We start from the raw sequence: 17,500 nt of genomic DNA on the forward strand, positions 1-17,500 counted from the left end.
CTAGGGTAACCATGTCCTGATCCCATCAACAGTGCATTAAGTACAGTAAGTACAAACTAACTTTCTGCCTCATAGAGGTGGAGGTGGGTACAAGTATTTTTTTTCCCTCCTACAGTGGCAGGATCTCTCACGTGCAGATAAAATCCCTGCAGCTGGAGATGAAGCCTAGAAGAACGCTGGGTATTAATACACCAGTGATCCTTCTGGGTGGAGAACCCGTCTTCCTACCTTCATCTGCATCTTAAACATTCCTCATATCCACAGAGAGGCAGAGCGACATAGACTCAGAGCGTGGTTCTGCTGACGGCAGCATTAGACATCACACTGCATTATTATTATGCAGAGAATCACACACATTAGCATAACAAGCCTGTATGTGTGTGTGTGTGTGTTGAAGTAGGTCACGTTCAGATCCTTCTTCATCCAAAATCACACACACACACACACACACACACACACACACACACACACACACACACACACACACACACACACACACACACACAGATCAGTCAGGAATATGAAAGCAGACAGGAGAGCTCCACGCTGAGACTCAGTAAAAAGAAAACAGCGTAATTATCTGATTAGAACCAAACTAAAATTGTAAATTAAAGTGTTGGACAGAACAAACAACGTACAGATTCAGCCTTACTAGCTGTAGTATAAAAACGTCACGTTTGCCTGTAAATCTAAAAAGTCCCACTTCGAGACAGAGAAAAGGTTGTAAACACTTAGAAATAGTATTGATTACAGCTTATTCTGGGCCCGGCAAAATAATAAAAACATCACAAGACTTTTACTTTGAAATGATTGAACACAGTGGAACAATTGAAAGCAGCTGTCTATGCTTAACTGATCTGTCCCTTTTATCAAATACAGGAATAATAAAAAGAGAAATTTGCTTTTTTGGCAGGGATGGAAACTTGTAAATACGGTATATGTGTTAAATCAGATTAAGCAAATCACAAAGATAGACTTTGATTATGTATTAACTCTAAAAACAATTCAGATATACGTCTAAATTCAAAATGTGCTATTGATTCCAGGTAAATGAAAACTTTTTTCAGACAAAAACATGGCAGGTCAGCATCAAATCCATCCAAAAATATATTTGCCTGTAAGAATGTAGTGCAGGTGTCCCTGATTGTTACCATGGAAACATGGCTCCTTACTTCTGAGTTGGCCTGGTATGACGGTCGGGTGGCCAATTTTTAAGGCATTAATAAATAAGTCAGTCTTTTTTTTTTTAACTGCAAAATTAAGACCACAAACCAGTCTAAAATGTCTTTGTGAAACCAGGCCCTAACACATGTAACAGACAAACACAAGTAAACAAGTACACCTGAACAACCAACAACAGAACCTAAAAACTTGAAACTTGAAAATGAGCAATTAAATTGTATTTTTCATGAACTCCGTATTTATGATTTCGTATTACTCGGTTTCAGAGAAAAACTGAAAACGTCTAAAAGAAACAGTGAGGGATAAAGCTTTAATCTGCAGAACTAAAACCAAGAAGAGGGAAATTATGCGCGTGTGTTTGTCCCTCACACACAAACACACACACTGTACTGCGATGATGAGTAGCAGTGTGTGGGTAATCACAGTCACGCTATCTATAATGAGAGGAATGTCAAACAGACCGTAGGCACAGATTCAGAAGACACATCGCAGCCTTTATTTTCTCCTAATCAAATTTATAGTTTCTTTCAGCAATCTTCTGGTAATTCTCCGTGGAAAGAATTATCCACTATGTTCATTTAGCTAAAGACATTCTTGGAAAACGTCAGATTTCTATATTGAGCTCACATAAGAAGATCATCATTTAAGAGTGAGCATGTAAAACAACAAGCTGCACAGTTAGTTGTAGCATTTGTAGCAGAGATTATCCGCAGCAGGCACTTTTTGAGGTGGTTCACATTTGTTATGTTTTGTGAAACATCAACTATTGGATGGAATGGCATGACAATTGGTAAACACATTCAAGTCCTCAAGATGAACTTTGGTTATCCCTTAAATGTTCCTCTAATGTTACCAGCTGGTCAAATACTTTGGTTTATGACCAAAACCTGCAACACATATTACATTGCCATCGTCCTCAGCTTTGTGTGTACTGATAATCAGTAGATATTAGCATTACCATGCTTAACTAAGATGGTGAATATGGTAAATATTATATCTGTTTAGATATTAAAACCATCTGAAACAAAGCAGCCAGATTCTTTCTACACACTGCCAGATTGTCCATAGGTTTAAATTACACTTAAACATTGGCTCTCCAAACTATTTAGAACATTTAAAATAAAATAAAATAACCAGACGAGACTTGACAAATCAGTTACATCAGTTCTCATCGTTTGAATCAACATCCATAACATCTCATATTCATCAACACGGTTTAGAGATATTGTAGCTCCAAACAAAAGCAGATCAATAGAAATGTGTTGATTGATCAGATTAACAAAGTTTCAGGGCACTCGGAGTACGCAGACCTCTGCCAAATGCCAAATGCCCTATCTTGCAAAGGTTCATTCAGAACGTTGTTATAGGAACAAACAACTATTTAGACAATAACGTCCCACTTCCTCTGTTTGTGTTGTAATCCAAGCTTCTCTGTTCTTTGTTTTTGGTAGCACGTGCATGTTAGTGCATGTGAGTCCCTTCCTTCATGTCCCCCTGGCTGTTAACGTCGTCAACCCACAGTGGCAGGACGGCGTTGTAGCAGATGCATAACGCCCACCCTCCATTCCTAGACGCCACAATTGCGACTCAGTCACCTGCATGTCAGAGGTGAGAGCCATGTGCAGGTGATCTCGGACTCTGATGGTCGTATATAGCACCAAAGTGAACAATGTGTGTATCTGTCCCTTAATTCAGATCCGAGCCAAAATGTAATGGGTTCTTCCTTGGCCCATGCAAAATCTTTCCAAGAACTTTCATGAACATTGGGTCATTTGTCCGTTATCCTGCTGAAAAACATAACTTTACCAGAGGACCCAAAGGAAATTAGATATTTTGTTTTGATGTGGAAATAACCATGGTTATAATAATTATATTAAACGCGATGAACAGCTGCTTATTTTTCTAAGATGATGATAATTTTCAGTTCAAAGTTGGAGTCCAAGTCGCGGACTGCGATTCATGTAATCGCCACCACCACCAAGAACAAACACACACACACATAACAGACAGAAAAAAAACCACAAACCAAAGTGGCTAAATGTGGAGGTCAAACACAAATAGACAGAAGAAGGATTTCCTACCTCGACTTAGGAAACTACTCCACATCTTTGACCGGGAGACAGCTGTCTCACCTCCTCCTCTTCCTCTGCCTCCCTCTCCCCTCTATCATCTGCTCTCCCAATAACAAAAGAAAATAAAACCAAAACCAAACAGCAGAGAATCGCCAACTGACTGTCTGTCTGTGTGAACGCGGAGGGACACTTGTGTGGATAAAGGAGGGCGACCGACACACAGCGAGGAAGAGACAAAGTGTACAGTGTATTTGAATCACCGAGGTGGTGATATTCAGGGTGAGCAGTGATGACAGCCACTATGTGTCAATGGAAATCCCACTCTCCCTGTCTCTCCATCTCTGTGTTGCTCACACACTCATGATTCAAAAAAGAGGAGGCAAGGAGAAGGTTATTAAGCTAGTTATGTAATCCTCAAGAACAAAATACAAAAGAACTGCAAATACATTAACCAACAAATTATTTGATTAAAATAATCAAGACTGAAAATGAAAATGAAGGGATGAGCAACAAAATTCAAAGAGAAAGATAAAAATCAACCAAGGGGCAGAAGAGAAAGAGAAAAAAAAAGGTTAAACAAGAAAGCACGTGTACTGCCAAAGCATGATTGAAAAACAACAAATAAACCGGACTGGAAGAGCCAAACAACAGTGATCCTCTACTAGTCCTTCTTGATCTCTACCAGAGCTAACCACCATTCCTATCTTTTCTATGTTTCATACTGTACAATGACTAGTCCTCATTCTACTAGTCTGCTAGTAGACCTTGAATAGTCCTACCAGTCCCCTATCCCTTTACTAGTTCCACTGGTGTTACTGATTTTGAACTAGATCTTGACTAGTTCTTCTAATGCCTTAACTAGACCTTGACTTGTCCTTCCAGTCCTACGATCCCAACTCCCCAATACCAATCGTTTTACTAGTTCCAATGGTTTTATCAGTTTTCTACTAGACCCTGATTACTTCCACTAGTCCGACCAGTTTTCTACATAACCTTGACTAGTCCTACCGATCCCAATCCCCAATATCGATCCTTTTACTAGTTCTATCAGTTTTCTCCTAGATCTTGACTAATCCTACTACCAATCCCTTTACCAGTTCAAGCAGTTGTCTTCTAGTCCTCTATCAATCTAATCATCATCTACTATTGTCTGGTGCTTCCAAAGCCCTTACGAGACCTAGACCTGGCAGTTTTCTTCTTCACTTTGAGAAGTCCTCTCAGTCCAAGCTAGTTCTGCTTATGTTACCAGTTTTTTTACTTAACCTTAACTAGGCACCCTCCATTTCTTTTACTAGACCTTGACCTGTCCTCTACCACTCCTCCACTACTTCTGAAAACCCTACCACTTTTTTTTCTAGATCTTATAGAAACATATTGCATTACAAGTGTTCAACTGGTTGTCACAGATGTGGGTCATAGAGGCAGCATCACAGGTTCAAATCTGGTCATATACCTCCCTTCCTCCTCCTTCTGAGCCTATTGTTACCGTTGTACAACACTATGAGTGTGTGAATCTGTCATCAGAGTCTATTCATACACAGCTGAATACATCATCGCAAAACCAGACATCAACACCTGCTCAGTCTCTCCATCTCTCACACGGCTGCTACAATAGGTGTCTATTAATCTATTAATAACGTCTATTTCTCATTATGCATGAGGTATCAGCAGGACAACATGCCGACCTTTATTAGCAAAGGAGAGCTAATTAGAGCTACACACACACACACACACACGAAAACCAAAGAAAGGAAGAGGTGAGCTGATTTTGACATTTCCACTGTGCTATGAAAACAACATTGAGGCTCTCATTAAAAGGAAGCTTTATATTTTACTTTGTGAAAAAATAACCTTCAGTTCTCTCTCCAAAATGCTCCACACATCCTATTCTTATTCATATTCATTCTTCCATATTTACCGCGGTAGCCTACAACAGATTAGACACTCAAAGCACATTAGTGTTGTTGTCTTCCCAGCAACAACTCTGCCAACACCGAATACTGAAAACTAAGGAGGAGATGCTTTAATTTATAAAACTGTTATTAGTCTCATGTGAGTTAATCTATTCATTTGTACTGATGTGGATCATGGGAATTCCCTGCTTTCATTAGTGACTGAGTGTGTGTTTGGGTGTGCGTTTGAGTGTGTGTATGAGTGTTTGGGTATGTGTGTGGGAATGAGTGTGAAGGCTGCCTCCTAGTGGTCACTAACTGCCACTGAGAAGAAAACACAACTATGATATTTAGCGAGAGCAAGCACTCTATACAGAATACCTCCACTATCATGTATAAATAGAAAGGGACTCCTCACCTCCTCAGTCTGAGAAAAAACACACTTGTATACTTGTACAACACATATTCTGTGTAGCGTCCTTGTTGTTTCCACATTACGGCTTAAAGCTCATGAACACATCAAAGTCTGAAACGATTTCCAAAATCTTGAAATGGGACCATAGAGGAAATAAACTGTTAGCTTACTGTTGTGCATTTTACTAGATTATTTACTGTATTTCCTTACTAGTATGTTACATTATGACTTCTTCCTAACTTCTGGACGATGTAGGCTAACACATTTGTACAGTTAGACTATACTCTTGTGAATCCACGTTATTTGTTACTGCATTATTTATTGTTAAAATAACTTTTATCTAACTATTGTATTCGGTAGCCCGTCTTTTTCTGATATGGAGTCCCTCTCGTTGAATTTGCTGTGTTTTATCCAACACATACCTTTAAGTGTAGACGTGTGTTTAGCTTGCAGTAGCTGCTGTGCACCTACACACATAGTGTAGGCAGAAGAACTCCACCACATTGGGAAATATTGCACCTGTTAGTCCTACATTGTACATTTACTACATTTGTCTGAGAGCTATTATTACTTTGCGTAAGATTTATATATATAACAAGTAGTTAAAATTAGCATTGCAATGCTGTTTACACATTAATGCATTAGTAATATTAACCCAGTAATATAATAACAATATAACATTGACAGGATTATTCTATCCAGTGAGTGCTTTTACTTTTAACACTTTAAGTAAGTTTTTATGATGATGCTTACATACTTTTACTTAAGTAACATTTTTAATGCAGAAGTATTTTCTTACTGTTGTATTGGTACGTTCACTTAAGTGAGCGAGAACTTCTTTCATCTCTAGTGATAGTACTTACAGTGTGCAGATTATTTAAGTTATATTTGTTCATGTAAGAAGAAAAAGAACAGAAAAAAAGAAAATGTAACTTGGCTTTACACAATAATCCATATAAAATAAGCAGTTTTATATAAACATCATTGATTGTGGAGCTTGCAGATGTTGTCGAGTGACACACTAAGTATTGGTGTGATGTCATCTGACCTGACTGCTGATAGGCTGCTCAGCCAGCCAGGTCACTGACACACACACACACACACACACACATACACACACACAAACACCCTGGCCTGGAGGAGCTGAGTTCAGGCCAAAGAGCTTTTCATGGTCGAGCGAGCATCACGTAATGGAGAGAGAGAGAGAGAGAGATGACCATTCAGACTGAGTGGTGTGTGTGTGTGTGTGTGTGTGTGTGTGTGTGTGTGTGTGTGTGTGTGTGTGTGTGTGTGTGTGTGTGTGTGTGTCCAGTAGGAGAGATTTAATCTTTAATCAGTCTTATTGAAGCCTGTACACTGATATGGGCATATAGTATGTAATTACAGCTGCTACAGTGAGATTGTCTTTCGGTTTCTCCTGACATCATCCTCCCACGTACTGTAATTAGGTGTGTGTGTGGATGTATGTTTGTTTGTGTATATTTCCTGGTTTTTTTTCGCTTGTTTGTCTTTTTCTTGTCAAACCTGGAAGTCAGCTCCACTCAGGACTAAAATGACAGATTTTCCATTGAAGTTCTGCATTGTGATTTTTGATCAAGAAAAAGGGTTAACTAACTGTACCACTGTAATACAAGGTGATTCACATCAAGGTGTTATCACTGGAGATTTTTGTGGAGACAGACACATAACATATAACATATAACATAAAGATTAAATGTTTTTCTTTGAGAAACGTCTGTGTGGTTTATGAGCAGTGCTATGTCCCAGTTTAATGGCCCCCTGCTGTCTGCTCCACTTTAACTCCTTTGCATCTCACAGCGCACTCTCACTCTGTTGACCAGCAGTTTGACTTTAAAAACTCGGTCTGAATCGCTGAAGACGCTTTGAAACTGTTTCAGTCACAGCTGATTACAGAACCAAAGAGGATCAAACAATGTGGAAAGCTCCAACTGTAATTTCAGCAGCAGAGGGGGGCTGGAAGTAGTTATAAACCATCTGCAATGAATAGGCCATGATAAATAAATAAAATAGACCATTTCATTAAACTTTAAAGTTATTTAATGTAATATCAGAGCTAATACAATAAGACACAAACACTCATATGATGTATTATTGCCCAACATATAGGAAGATAAACTATCTTTATGTTAAAATAAATAGTTTGACTTTCTTGGAAATACGCTTACTCGCTTAGAGGATAATACCAATACCACTCATGTGTCTTTGTATTAAATATGAAGGTACAACCAGCAGCCAGTTTAGCATTAAAACTGGAAACAGAGGAAAACAGCTTGTGACACTTTCTGATTTTGTAACTGCACAACGATTTCAGCTCTTCAACATGTCTGACAGGTGTTTGGGTGGAGCTAACAATACCCATAAAGATGCTGAGTATAAAACTGCAGTGATGATCTGAGTTAATGCAGGGTCAGTGAATTCTTTCAGGGGTCAATCTGACACACACATACACACACACTCTCTCTATTACCTCTCCCCGATGGCAGCAGCTGTTGATGATGGATGAGCCAAAGTCACTCTCATTCAGCAGACAGTCATTCAGTCTTTACAAATGAATGTCATGTTTAGCACTTAATGTCCCTTTGGTGAAAGTGACAACACGCATATATTTCTGTGATTTTGTTTGGACTACTCATTTCCTCTCATGCAGGTACAGAATTTACATGCATGTCTGCTGTAGTCTTTGTGGTGCGTTCAAGTGCAACTTCTAATGTGTGATGAATCAGTCATTGTCAGCACAGTACAGCAGGAGAAGAAGAAACAGTAGTATCACTCGTCCTACCTGCAGCTGTGCTTGATGGAGCGCTTAGGCATGAACTGAAGCCTGGTGTCAGAGTTAGTCCAGCAGGCTGGGAGCTGAGCCCTGTGGCCTGGAGGAGGGACCTAGACTGAGTCCCTGCTGAAATCAAAGACATCAAGACCAAATAGATCAAACAAAGCTTTGTGTGATACCTAATGTAACATCAGTAGCCTTTTCCCTTGTGCCTGGCCATGACGCATATAATCCAAACACAGCTACATTTTCTCACACTGTGCAAATCAGCTGTATCCATGCATGTCATTTGAAAATAGCTATATATTATATGCTATGTATTTCTAGTGGTAAAAGAGAGTAAGGTGTAGTGCAGCTCATGCTTTGTGTTAGCCAAGCAAGCTGACAATCAGCAATGGTTGAAATAAAGCAACAATGTAATAGTCGAGTTTGGTTTTCAAATTTGGTGGTAGCAGTCAACAATTAACTGCCACTTTACTTACATATGTTTTTCTGTACAATGTAAATTTCCCCGTTGTGGGACTAATAAAGGAATTCTGATTCTGATTCTGAATGTTTTATTATTGCCTCATAAGCTGATTGTTCAAAACTACTCATGCAAATACTACAATGACATGACGGTAGTGTTCGTAGTGTACCTCCTGTCTCCCTAGCCTCGAGCTGTCTCACTCTCCGGAGGTGAGACCTGCCATTGTAGTGCAGTTGGGCCTGAGCGTCAGTGGTAAGCTGCAGGTTACACACCTCACACAGCGAGAAGGCCCCGCCCTGACCTAGGAGAAAGAAAATAACAGGGATGAGTCAGACTGTAGGAAAAAACTACAAGGATGAGTCCGGTTGTAGGAGAAAACTACAAGGATGAGTCAGACTGTAAGAGAAAACTACAAGGATGAGTCAGACTGTAAGAGAAAACTACAAGGATGAGTCAGACTGCACAAGAAAACTACAAGGATGAGCCAGACTGTAAGAGAAAACTACAAGGATGAGCCAGACTGTAAGAGAAAACTACAAGGATGAGCCAGACTGTAAGAGAAAACTACAAGGATGAGTCAGACTGCACAAGAAAACTACAAGGATGAGTTGGAATGACAGGATATACAGAGCATTGGTGCTGGAACATGTAAATCACCTGGGGATGGAGTCTGCTGGACGGAGAGACTGATGGTTGTTGATGTTGGGGGGTCCATCAGCTCTTGACACATCCCTCCAAAGCCAAAGATCTGCTCCCTCTCCATGAGCTGAGAAGGACTAAAAGGAGTCTTCATCCCTGACGAAGAAGAAGAGAGAAACAGACATGACGATCACTATTGTTCCTTAATTTTCATGAAGGAAAACTATTAAATCAGCACCCGAGATGCCCACACATAATGTAATATAAGTCTTTAAAATACGTGATACAAAGTGGGAAACACTTTACTTTTAGAATTCACAAGCACTACATAAAGGTTTAATAAATGGTTTATAACAGCGTACAATGTACGTGTACCCACAAGATGAGTTATAATTGCTTACAAATACATTAATAATGACATTTTCAAAGATTTCTTATATATTTTGAATAAACTGTCTGAACGAGCAAAACAGCTAACAACGTGGAACCTGACAATTAGCAAGCTCGTTAGCTCTGAGACCTCCTTCTTCAAAACATTTTAATGAAAGAAATGAAGTACAATCCAGAGAACAAAATGCCAGCGGGGGAGTAAACTGCCCAGTACATAAAAAAACTAAAAAGAAGCTCACAGACCAAATTGCTGCGGAGTATTGCCAGCATGTTGCCGGGTGGCTGGCTGGTGTGTTAGCGGTTACTGTGCCAGCTACAGTAGTGAGGATGAATTTCACTGTGCCACTTTTTGTTGTGCCCAGGCCCTGAACAGGTGATGATCTACCATAGTCAGCAGCTAAAAACAGCTCTTTCAAAAATCCATGGTATGACAAAAATTTAAAATTCACAAAAACACCATATCTGTTGATAGAAGAGATACATCATCATACAGTCCCCACAATCAGGTGATTATATATAAGCAGCCTATATAAATAATCATTTATTACACATTTACAGGATTTACTCTGCAACATAGGTTTAACTTACCTTTTTATGGGTTTATTGGGTTTTATAGCCCTCAACTAATCTAGACATGTGCAGATGGATGTTTCTTTACTCAATTCAAGAAGTTATGTGGTGTAGAAATGCAGGAAATTTCTCTTAAATTACAGACACCATGACCCCTCGCCAAATATGTATATTTCAAACTGTGCTCCCCCATTTAAAAACATAACCCGCCAATGGACAGGAGTGAGGCCTGAACGGCAGCGGATGCAGAGTGTGAAACATCAAACGCTCACAGGGAGAGTGATGAAGTAATGAGTAAGAGGAGCGAGGAAGGATGACATATGTATGTATGTGTGTGCCTGTGTGGAGTGTGTGTGTGTGTGTATGTGTGTGTGTGTGTGTGTGTGTGTGTGTGTGTGTGTGTGTGTGTCTGTAGGTCAGTCCATGACTGTGTCCATCTGTTGTCCTGTCAGCTCTGCCAAGTCACATGACCTCTGACAGGACACACACACCCACTGGTTTTTTCATATTCAGTTAGATTTATTGCCCTGGCCTACATACATTACTACTGTATTTAAATTCTCTTTAGGGATTTGGATCAGATTTGGATCAGATTTGGATCAGATTTGGATCAACTCATTAAGGCTGTAATGGCACACCATTGTCTAATGGCACCAAAAAAATAGTTACCTACCGATAATGTTTATTTCATAGGATGGTATAGCTGCTATACCATCCTATGACATGCTATACTATAGCAGCTGCTGGTGCCCATAAGGAAATCCATGTCTCTTGTATCAACATCCACACACCAGCTATACCAGCCATGCTAATTTACTTATATTTAAACCCTCCGGGGCAAATTCATGTTTTTGGTCTATATGAATAAAATTGACTTGAACTGTCTTGACATTTAGCCAATCAGAAAGCCACTACTGTTATGCCATGGCCTTGGGTCGGCGTGGGATGAATTGAGAACCGTACAGCAGCTATGCAGATTTGTTCCTGGTTCACAAAGTGTTCTGAAAGAAAAGATACAAGTCATCTTCAGAGAGTTGTGAAGTGGGAGCAGCTATTTCGTATCCCATTAATTTCTCCCATAGACAATGTTACATACATCTCCAGGTTGAATTAGCAGTATAAAAGTTTAACAACTGTGTTGTAAATATCTAGTGAAAGTGACAGTACAAGTGTGTTTACATAAAAATGAGAAGTTAACTTCGACTCTCAAGCCACATTTTGGCAAGAGCTTAAAATTCTGTTATATGCGGCGCTATCGGCGTGTGGAAGCTAAAGATTATGGTGAAGAGAAGACTGATTTTACAATATGTGGCTCAAATTAATTAACTTTTGATTATGGGTAAATTTTGGATGATTCAGCAACGATGGTGATGTATTTTCCCTATAACTCTGATTCACACCTCTAACTGGCTTCTTGTTCATACATTTGCAGCCGAGGCTTATGGGTATTGTAGCATTTAGAGCCGTCTGCCAAGACAAACTGACGGACAAAACATGATTTCTCAGAAAACAACTGAAATAATTAAAACCGGGGGTCAGAACGCAAACCTATATAATAGGGTTGTTACATTGTCTGGGAGAGTCCCATGTTTCTATGTTAAGTAACATTGAGGATATTGTTTAAAGAATCATTTGAAATGGGAAAACAAAATCAGTAGGGCTGTCGAATCAGCGCGTTAATTTCGATTAATTAATCACAGAATAAATTTTGTTTGAGTGTTCGGACTGAAAGGGAAAATAAGTGTGACATTTATGCTCTATAAAGTAGAGTACTTATAGTACTTATAGTACTTATAGTACTTTCTGCTAATAATCCCACAATGAAATGCGACGCTTCACCACATGATGCAAAATGATGGTGTGTATGAGTTTATGCTTACTGCTCAGTAATGAATAAACTATTCGTTATAGAATAATCAATGAACTAGGGAACAATTGTTTTACTTCCGAAACTTGGTTAATGGGTTCTGCAATACTTAGAATCATACCATATAACAAATTAATGTGGTATATATATAGCATGGTTATCCTAGAGACTCCCCCGTTCTCTCTCTCGCTCTCTCTCCCCCCTCCCCCCCAGCTGGTTGTTAGTAGTCGACTTTATGTTCTGCAGACAGCTGGTTAATCTGCCACTGTGATGAATTAGCTACAAAATGCACACACATACACACACACAGAGCCAGCTGATGCTGACATCAGCTTTAGCGAGGGGAGGATTAAATATATCTGCTCTATTGAGCTGGGAATTACTCACTATACACACACACACACACACACACAGGTAAATACATACATACTCACACTCTCTCACACACACACACACACACACACACACACACACACACACACACACACACACACTCACACACACACACACACACACACATACACATACATACAGAAAGTAAAAGCTAGTCAGTGAACTGAACATTCAGCATTAAAATGAAATGAAATATACGTATTTACCTTTTCTCCTGTGTTATGTGTTTGAGTCTAATCCAGGCTGACCAGGCAGTCAGTAATCATAGAGGCCAGCTGTGGGTTATAATCCCCCCCACACACACACACACACACACACACACACACACACACACAGCAGTCAAGCAACAATATGAATTCTGGTTGAAGAGGAGCAGGAGTATTTCTTTTCAGCGTCATCTCCACGACTTAAATATCAACACACGGTGGAACATAGTGATATCATACATTCACTGCACAAGAAACAGCGCTGTGCTGCAAAGTTTGGGGATCCTTTTGAGGCTTTAGATACTGTTGACAGCTGCATTTTATTTAAACTACTCTGCCTTGTTTTGGATGTTTTTGCTTAAAACTAGTTTCACGCATTTGTGTCTGATAGAGCACATGCGATCTGTACATCTCACTCGTAAACACACATAATGCTCACTGTAGTGACTCACTATGAATTACACGTTTTTATGCATGAAAATGCATTACACTTAAACACTTACACACCATCATTATTGGTATTATCGGTGCATCACTATGTACTTCACTTTACTTAACACATACAACGATAACTTACAGTATGATACTCCATGGACCATTATATTATATTATGAGTCCTGACTACAGTTGATTGTTGAGGTGAGTATAGGCATAATGTTTTATAAGCCCCATCAGTCAACCTAGTTTATTCAAGAGCAGCCATAAATCATAAATTATTGTAAGCCACATCTATAATGTTTTATGACGGGCGTATTTTACCTTAAGAAAAGCATTATTAAATGTTTTTAAAGGATACTGTACATGCAAATAAGATGCATAATACATCCAATGTCACACCAGGGGAGGGGGAATTACTTTTTAGAATTTATTTTTGTTCTCCCTAACAGAGCAAATCTATTTTCTTGAAAAAATATGTAACCACTCATCTCTACTCACTATGATGAACTACCATTAACAGTACTTGACTGTTGTCGGGTGAAAACCTTTTATGTCCAAAAAGTGTGTCAGCTTTACAGGAACTAACAGGAGAACTGCAGTTATTGTGTGTGTTATTGTTCAGTGGGGTATGAACGCGTTTATAAGCCATTGTTCAGGTCGGAAGAAGAGGCGTGTTACATCCTTTAACCTATCTGACAACATGGAAATCACTACACATGTTACATGAGATACAAGGTTTACGCCATCAGATATCTTATCTAATCTAATCTTTTCTTATTTTTAATGTCAGCAAGTGGACAAAAGAGGGGCTCATCTGATTGGTCGAAAGCTCTGAATCTTGTTAGTGTAAATGATAAAGAGATGGAGATATTGAGGGAGCACTAATGTATGTCCCTGTTCCCTGCAAGAGACTGTACAACACACACACAAACACACACTCACAGTAACCTGAGGGTACGACGGGACAAAGAAACTAATGGAGATGTGAAAAGACAGAGAGAGAGGTCTTAGAGTGGCTGTCCCTTCCCCTGAGGCCAGTAGCTGGTAATGACAGTGGTCAAAGACACACACGCACACACACACACACACCCACACACACACACAGTGAACAGAGCAGTGGCCGGCAGCAGCAGTGATGCTTTAACAGACTACTAGATACAGTTTGATGTTTGTATATCCGTCCCTGCAGTAATCTCAGATCCTACATTCAGAAGAAACGGGTGAAAACTCAAACCGCTGCCTCACAAACAGCTTGATACAATTCAGAAAGAAAATATGACACATTTTACAAATTATTTCCATTTCTCTCAAACAGTAATCCTTCTGAGAAGCAGCGATATAAATCGAGGTCAAATAAAATCATATGCATTCATATCTGATGGTGTATTGTTTACTTTTGAAGAAGTCCACTCATGTAGTTTCCTCCAAGGCTGTGTATGACCTCCAACAGGCTCCGCAGGTTCCATTTCATTTAATTTCTAACCTCAAAACTTCAAAGTGGAGCAGCTCTGACCTGAAACCACAAACTTAACAATGGTTTTATGAAGCTTGCGAGGAGGAAGGAACTTGCTGACAGGCTAAATTCAGGGCAAAAAACTTTCATATAGTTTATTTCTTTTCCTGACTCGCTCTTCACACAACAACTCACATTTCGCCTACAAAACAAAACTGCTTTAAGGTTGTTCTAACCTAAATTTACAGTAAGAATGCTTTAAAGAAAAGTATTATTAGCTACTACTCTACCTCTACTGCAGGAAAACTATGATAACTATAATTTGTGATAAGTGGATGGTCTGTTTCTCTGGTCGCCCTGAAAACATTGTCGCCAATTCGACAGCACGATGCAGCAAAACAAAACATAAATATATGAACAAAACAGAACTGGGTTACAAAACAAAAGAAGTTTCAACACACTTAAAACAACAAACCCGCCAGGCATCTTCCCCCGTTCACAGTAATTGGAGAAAGGGACAGGCGTAAAACAAATTAATACATTTTTCCGAGCATCACAAACAATCAGTAATGACTATGTTATCAGAATGTAATCCATAAAACACAATACATGTGTCTACTCTAGAAGAGCTGTATAAATGAATTTTTCCATACCATTCATGCGTGCAGTGAGCCGGCAGGAAGTCAGCCAGCTCGGCCAGAGGAGGTCTCTCACGTGCATGCTCTGTAGGCCCAAAAACATGGCAGTCTAAGAAAGTCTGGAAAACTTTGCCAAAGACAATCTAGGTAAGCAAATTTGGCAAATTTTCCAAAAGCAGTGAAGGGTAGTCATACAATTATGTATCTGGTTGTTACCGATCTGAGCCCCCTATCGACATGGCACTGTCTGTGCCTTCCAAAATTGTTAGAAATCAATGTTGCTGTTTTATGAAGTGACAACACTATGGTTAAGGTTTTGGTTTGTACATCATGGTTTGGGTTAAAAGGACTACTTTATAATGGTTATGGGAGCTTTGTCCTCATGATGACAATAATAAACACTTATGATTATTAAGAGGTTATGATTATAGACTGATCGTGGTCATGGTTGAAAGAAAACAGTTGGTTTGAAACAGGGATTAAACAGCGGTCTTCCATATTAAAGTCCCCTTATTCCTCCTACTTCATTACACTGCATGTGTATTGTCAAACTGTTAAATGTGTTTCTCAATTTGCTCTCAGGGCCACTGAAAGCCTCTCTTTCTGTTGTATTATGTAATCTTAAAGCGCAGAGTCAGTGCACCTAGAAAGAAAGCCAAATATCCCTCTTAAGTTTTACACTTCCCTTCCACTTCATGTGTGTTATATAATCAGTAGCATACTGTATATAAAACCGTACAAGCTTCACAGTGACACTAACAACAACCAGTCAGATCGCATTCATGTTCAGCCTGCAGTGGATCTGAAGACCTGCAGGAGGCCGTAACCTGAAGACACGTGAGCTGCTTTCCATTCAGCTAATTATGCTTCCTTCTTCTTCCAGACAACCACAAAGAAATCAACTGAGGTTCTCCATCATCAAAGACGTTCCAACTCTAACGTTATTCATGTGCATTAATCAAATTAAAATGAATACATGAATCCTAAATCTCTGTAACTTTTCACTGTCCAATTTTTCTTCTTTTCTTTCTTCCATGACAAACGCATTTTGTCTAATTAAGGAAAAGGACGTGTCCTATCCAAAGTTGTCCTAAACAGCTGCACAGTCATGTGATTAGTCCAAAAATGTCAGTCTGAATACTATCAGACTTACTTTACCTGCAAACCTTCACAAAAAAATAGATACATACAGTACGTTCTGTCATTTTCTTAAATAAACAAATTGTAATTGTCTTCAGGTGGTTATATCAGTCATATTTTAGGATACTTTGGAGCAGCAGTCATCCCATGTAATTATAGGCATTACATTGTTGTAATTCAATTGTACTTTGTTTAAGACTAATGTCATAGAGAATGTATTTAATTTGCATTTGTCATTTTACATTATTTAATTTAGTATGAGTTATAGTATTTTGAAGTCTCAGCTCTAGTGCCATTGGGCTGCTGTCGTGTGAGTAAGACAAGCAAGCGAGCATGAACACTTTAATGCTCAGGTGAAAGATTCATGCTGGTCACAACGGACTTACATTTTGGTTGTAAGGAAACCAGAAGACCTCCCTCTTTCGTAGCATGCAGCCAACAAGATATTGTAGTTTTGTTGGTCTATATTTGCTCTGGTAAATGTTATTCCACATGCGGTGCATGCTATTGTTTGTGTAACATGGGCTTTATTTTTCTCGTTTATACCTTGTGTTTATGTTTAGTTTCACGGGGGATTTGGAGAAGAGCAGATTCAGAGAAACCTGTAAGAAAGAAAGAAACTCTGTGAGTGTTCTTTATTTTCCGTCTCCTCAACATGAAGTTAAATGGAAAAGCCCCGAGGCAGACAGGTGGAACGGCAGTCCAGCTTCCTGTCCGTTTGTTTTCCGGTTGTCATGGAAGCCCTGTGTGGTAACAACACAACTGGTGATGTCAATGTGGTCAGACCACTGGGAAACTATGACACACACACACACACACACACACACACAAACACACACACACAGATGAAAGGGGACCTCTGCAGTCTCTCTGTTCTCCGTCCACATTCGCACTTTTCTGTCCAGGTGGTTTCTAAAACGACTCTTTCTTTACTGTCCAACATGA

The 17,500-nt window shown here is 39.4% G+C and overlaps 1 protein-coding gene across 1 annotated transcript in view; it reads right to left on the minus strand.

Moving 5' to 3' along the window:
- znf385b (zinc finger protein 385B) overlaps positions 1-9,614 on the minus strand; it is a 28,451-nt gene extending 18,837 nt beyond the window's left edge. The window contains exons 1-3 of the mRNA XM_029459661.1: positions 9,479-9,614; positions 8,991-9,122; positions 8,362-8,478 (exon numbers count right to left, since the gene is read on the minus strand). Of these exons, the coding sequence (XP_029315521.1) occupies positions 8,362-8,478; positions 8,991-9,122; positions 9,479-9,614 (385 nt within the window). The remainder of the gene's footprint in view (positions 1-8,361; positions 8,479-8,990; positions 9,123-9,478) is intronic.
- Positions 9,615-17,500: the final 7,886 nt, after the last annotated feature.

Source organism: Cottoperca gobio, chromosome 21 (genome assembly GCF_900634415.1).
Source record: "Cottoperca gobio chromosome 21, fCotGob3.1, whole genome shotgun sequence".
NCBI lineage: Eukaryota > Metazoa > Chordata > Actinopteri > Perciformes > Bovichtidae > Cottoperca > Cottoperca gobio.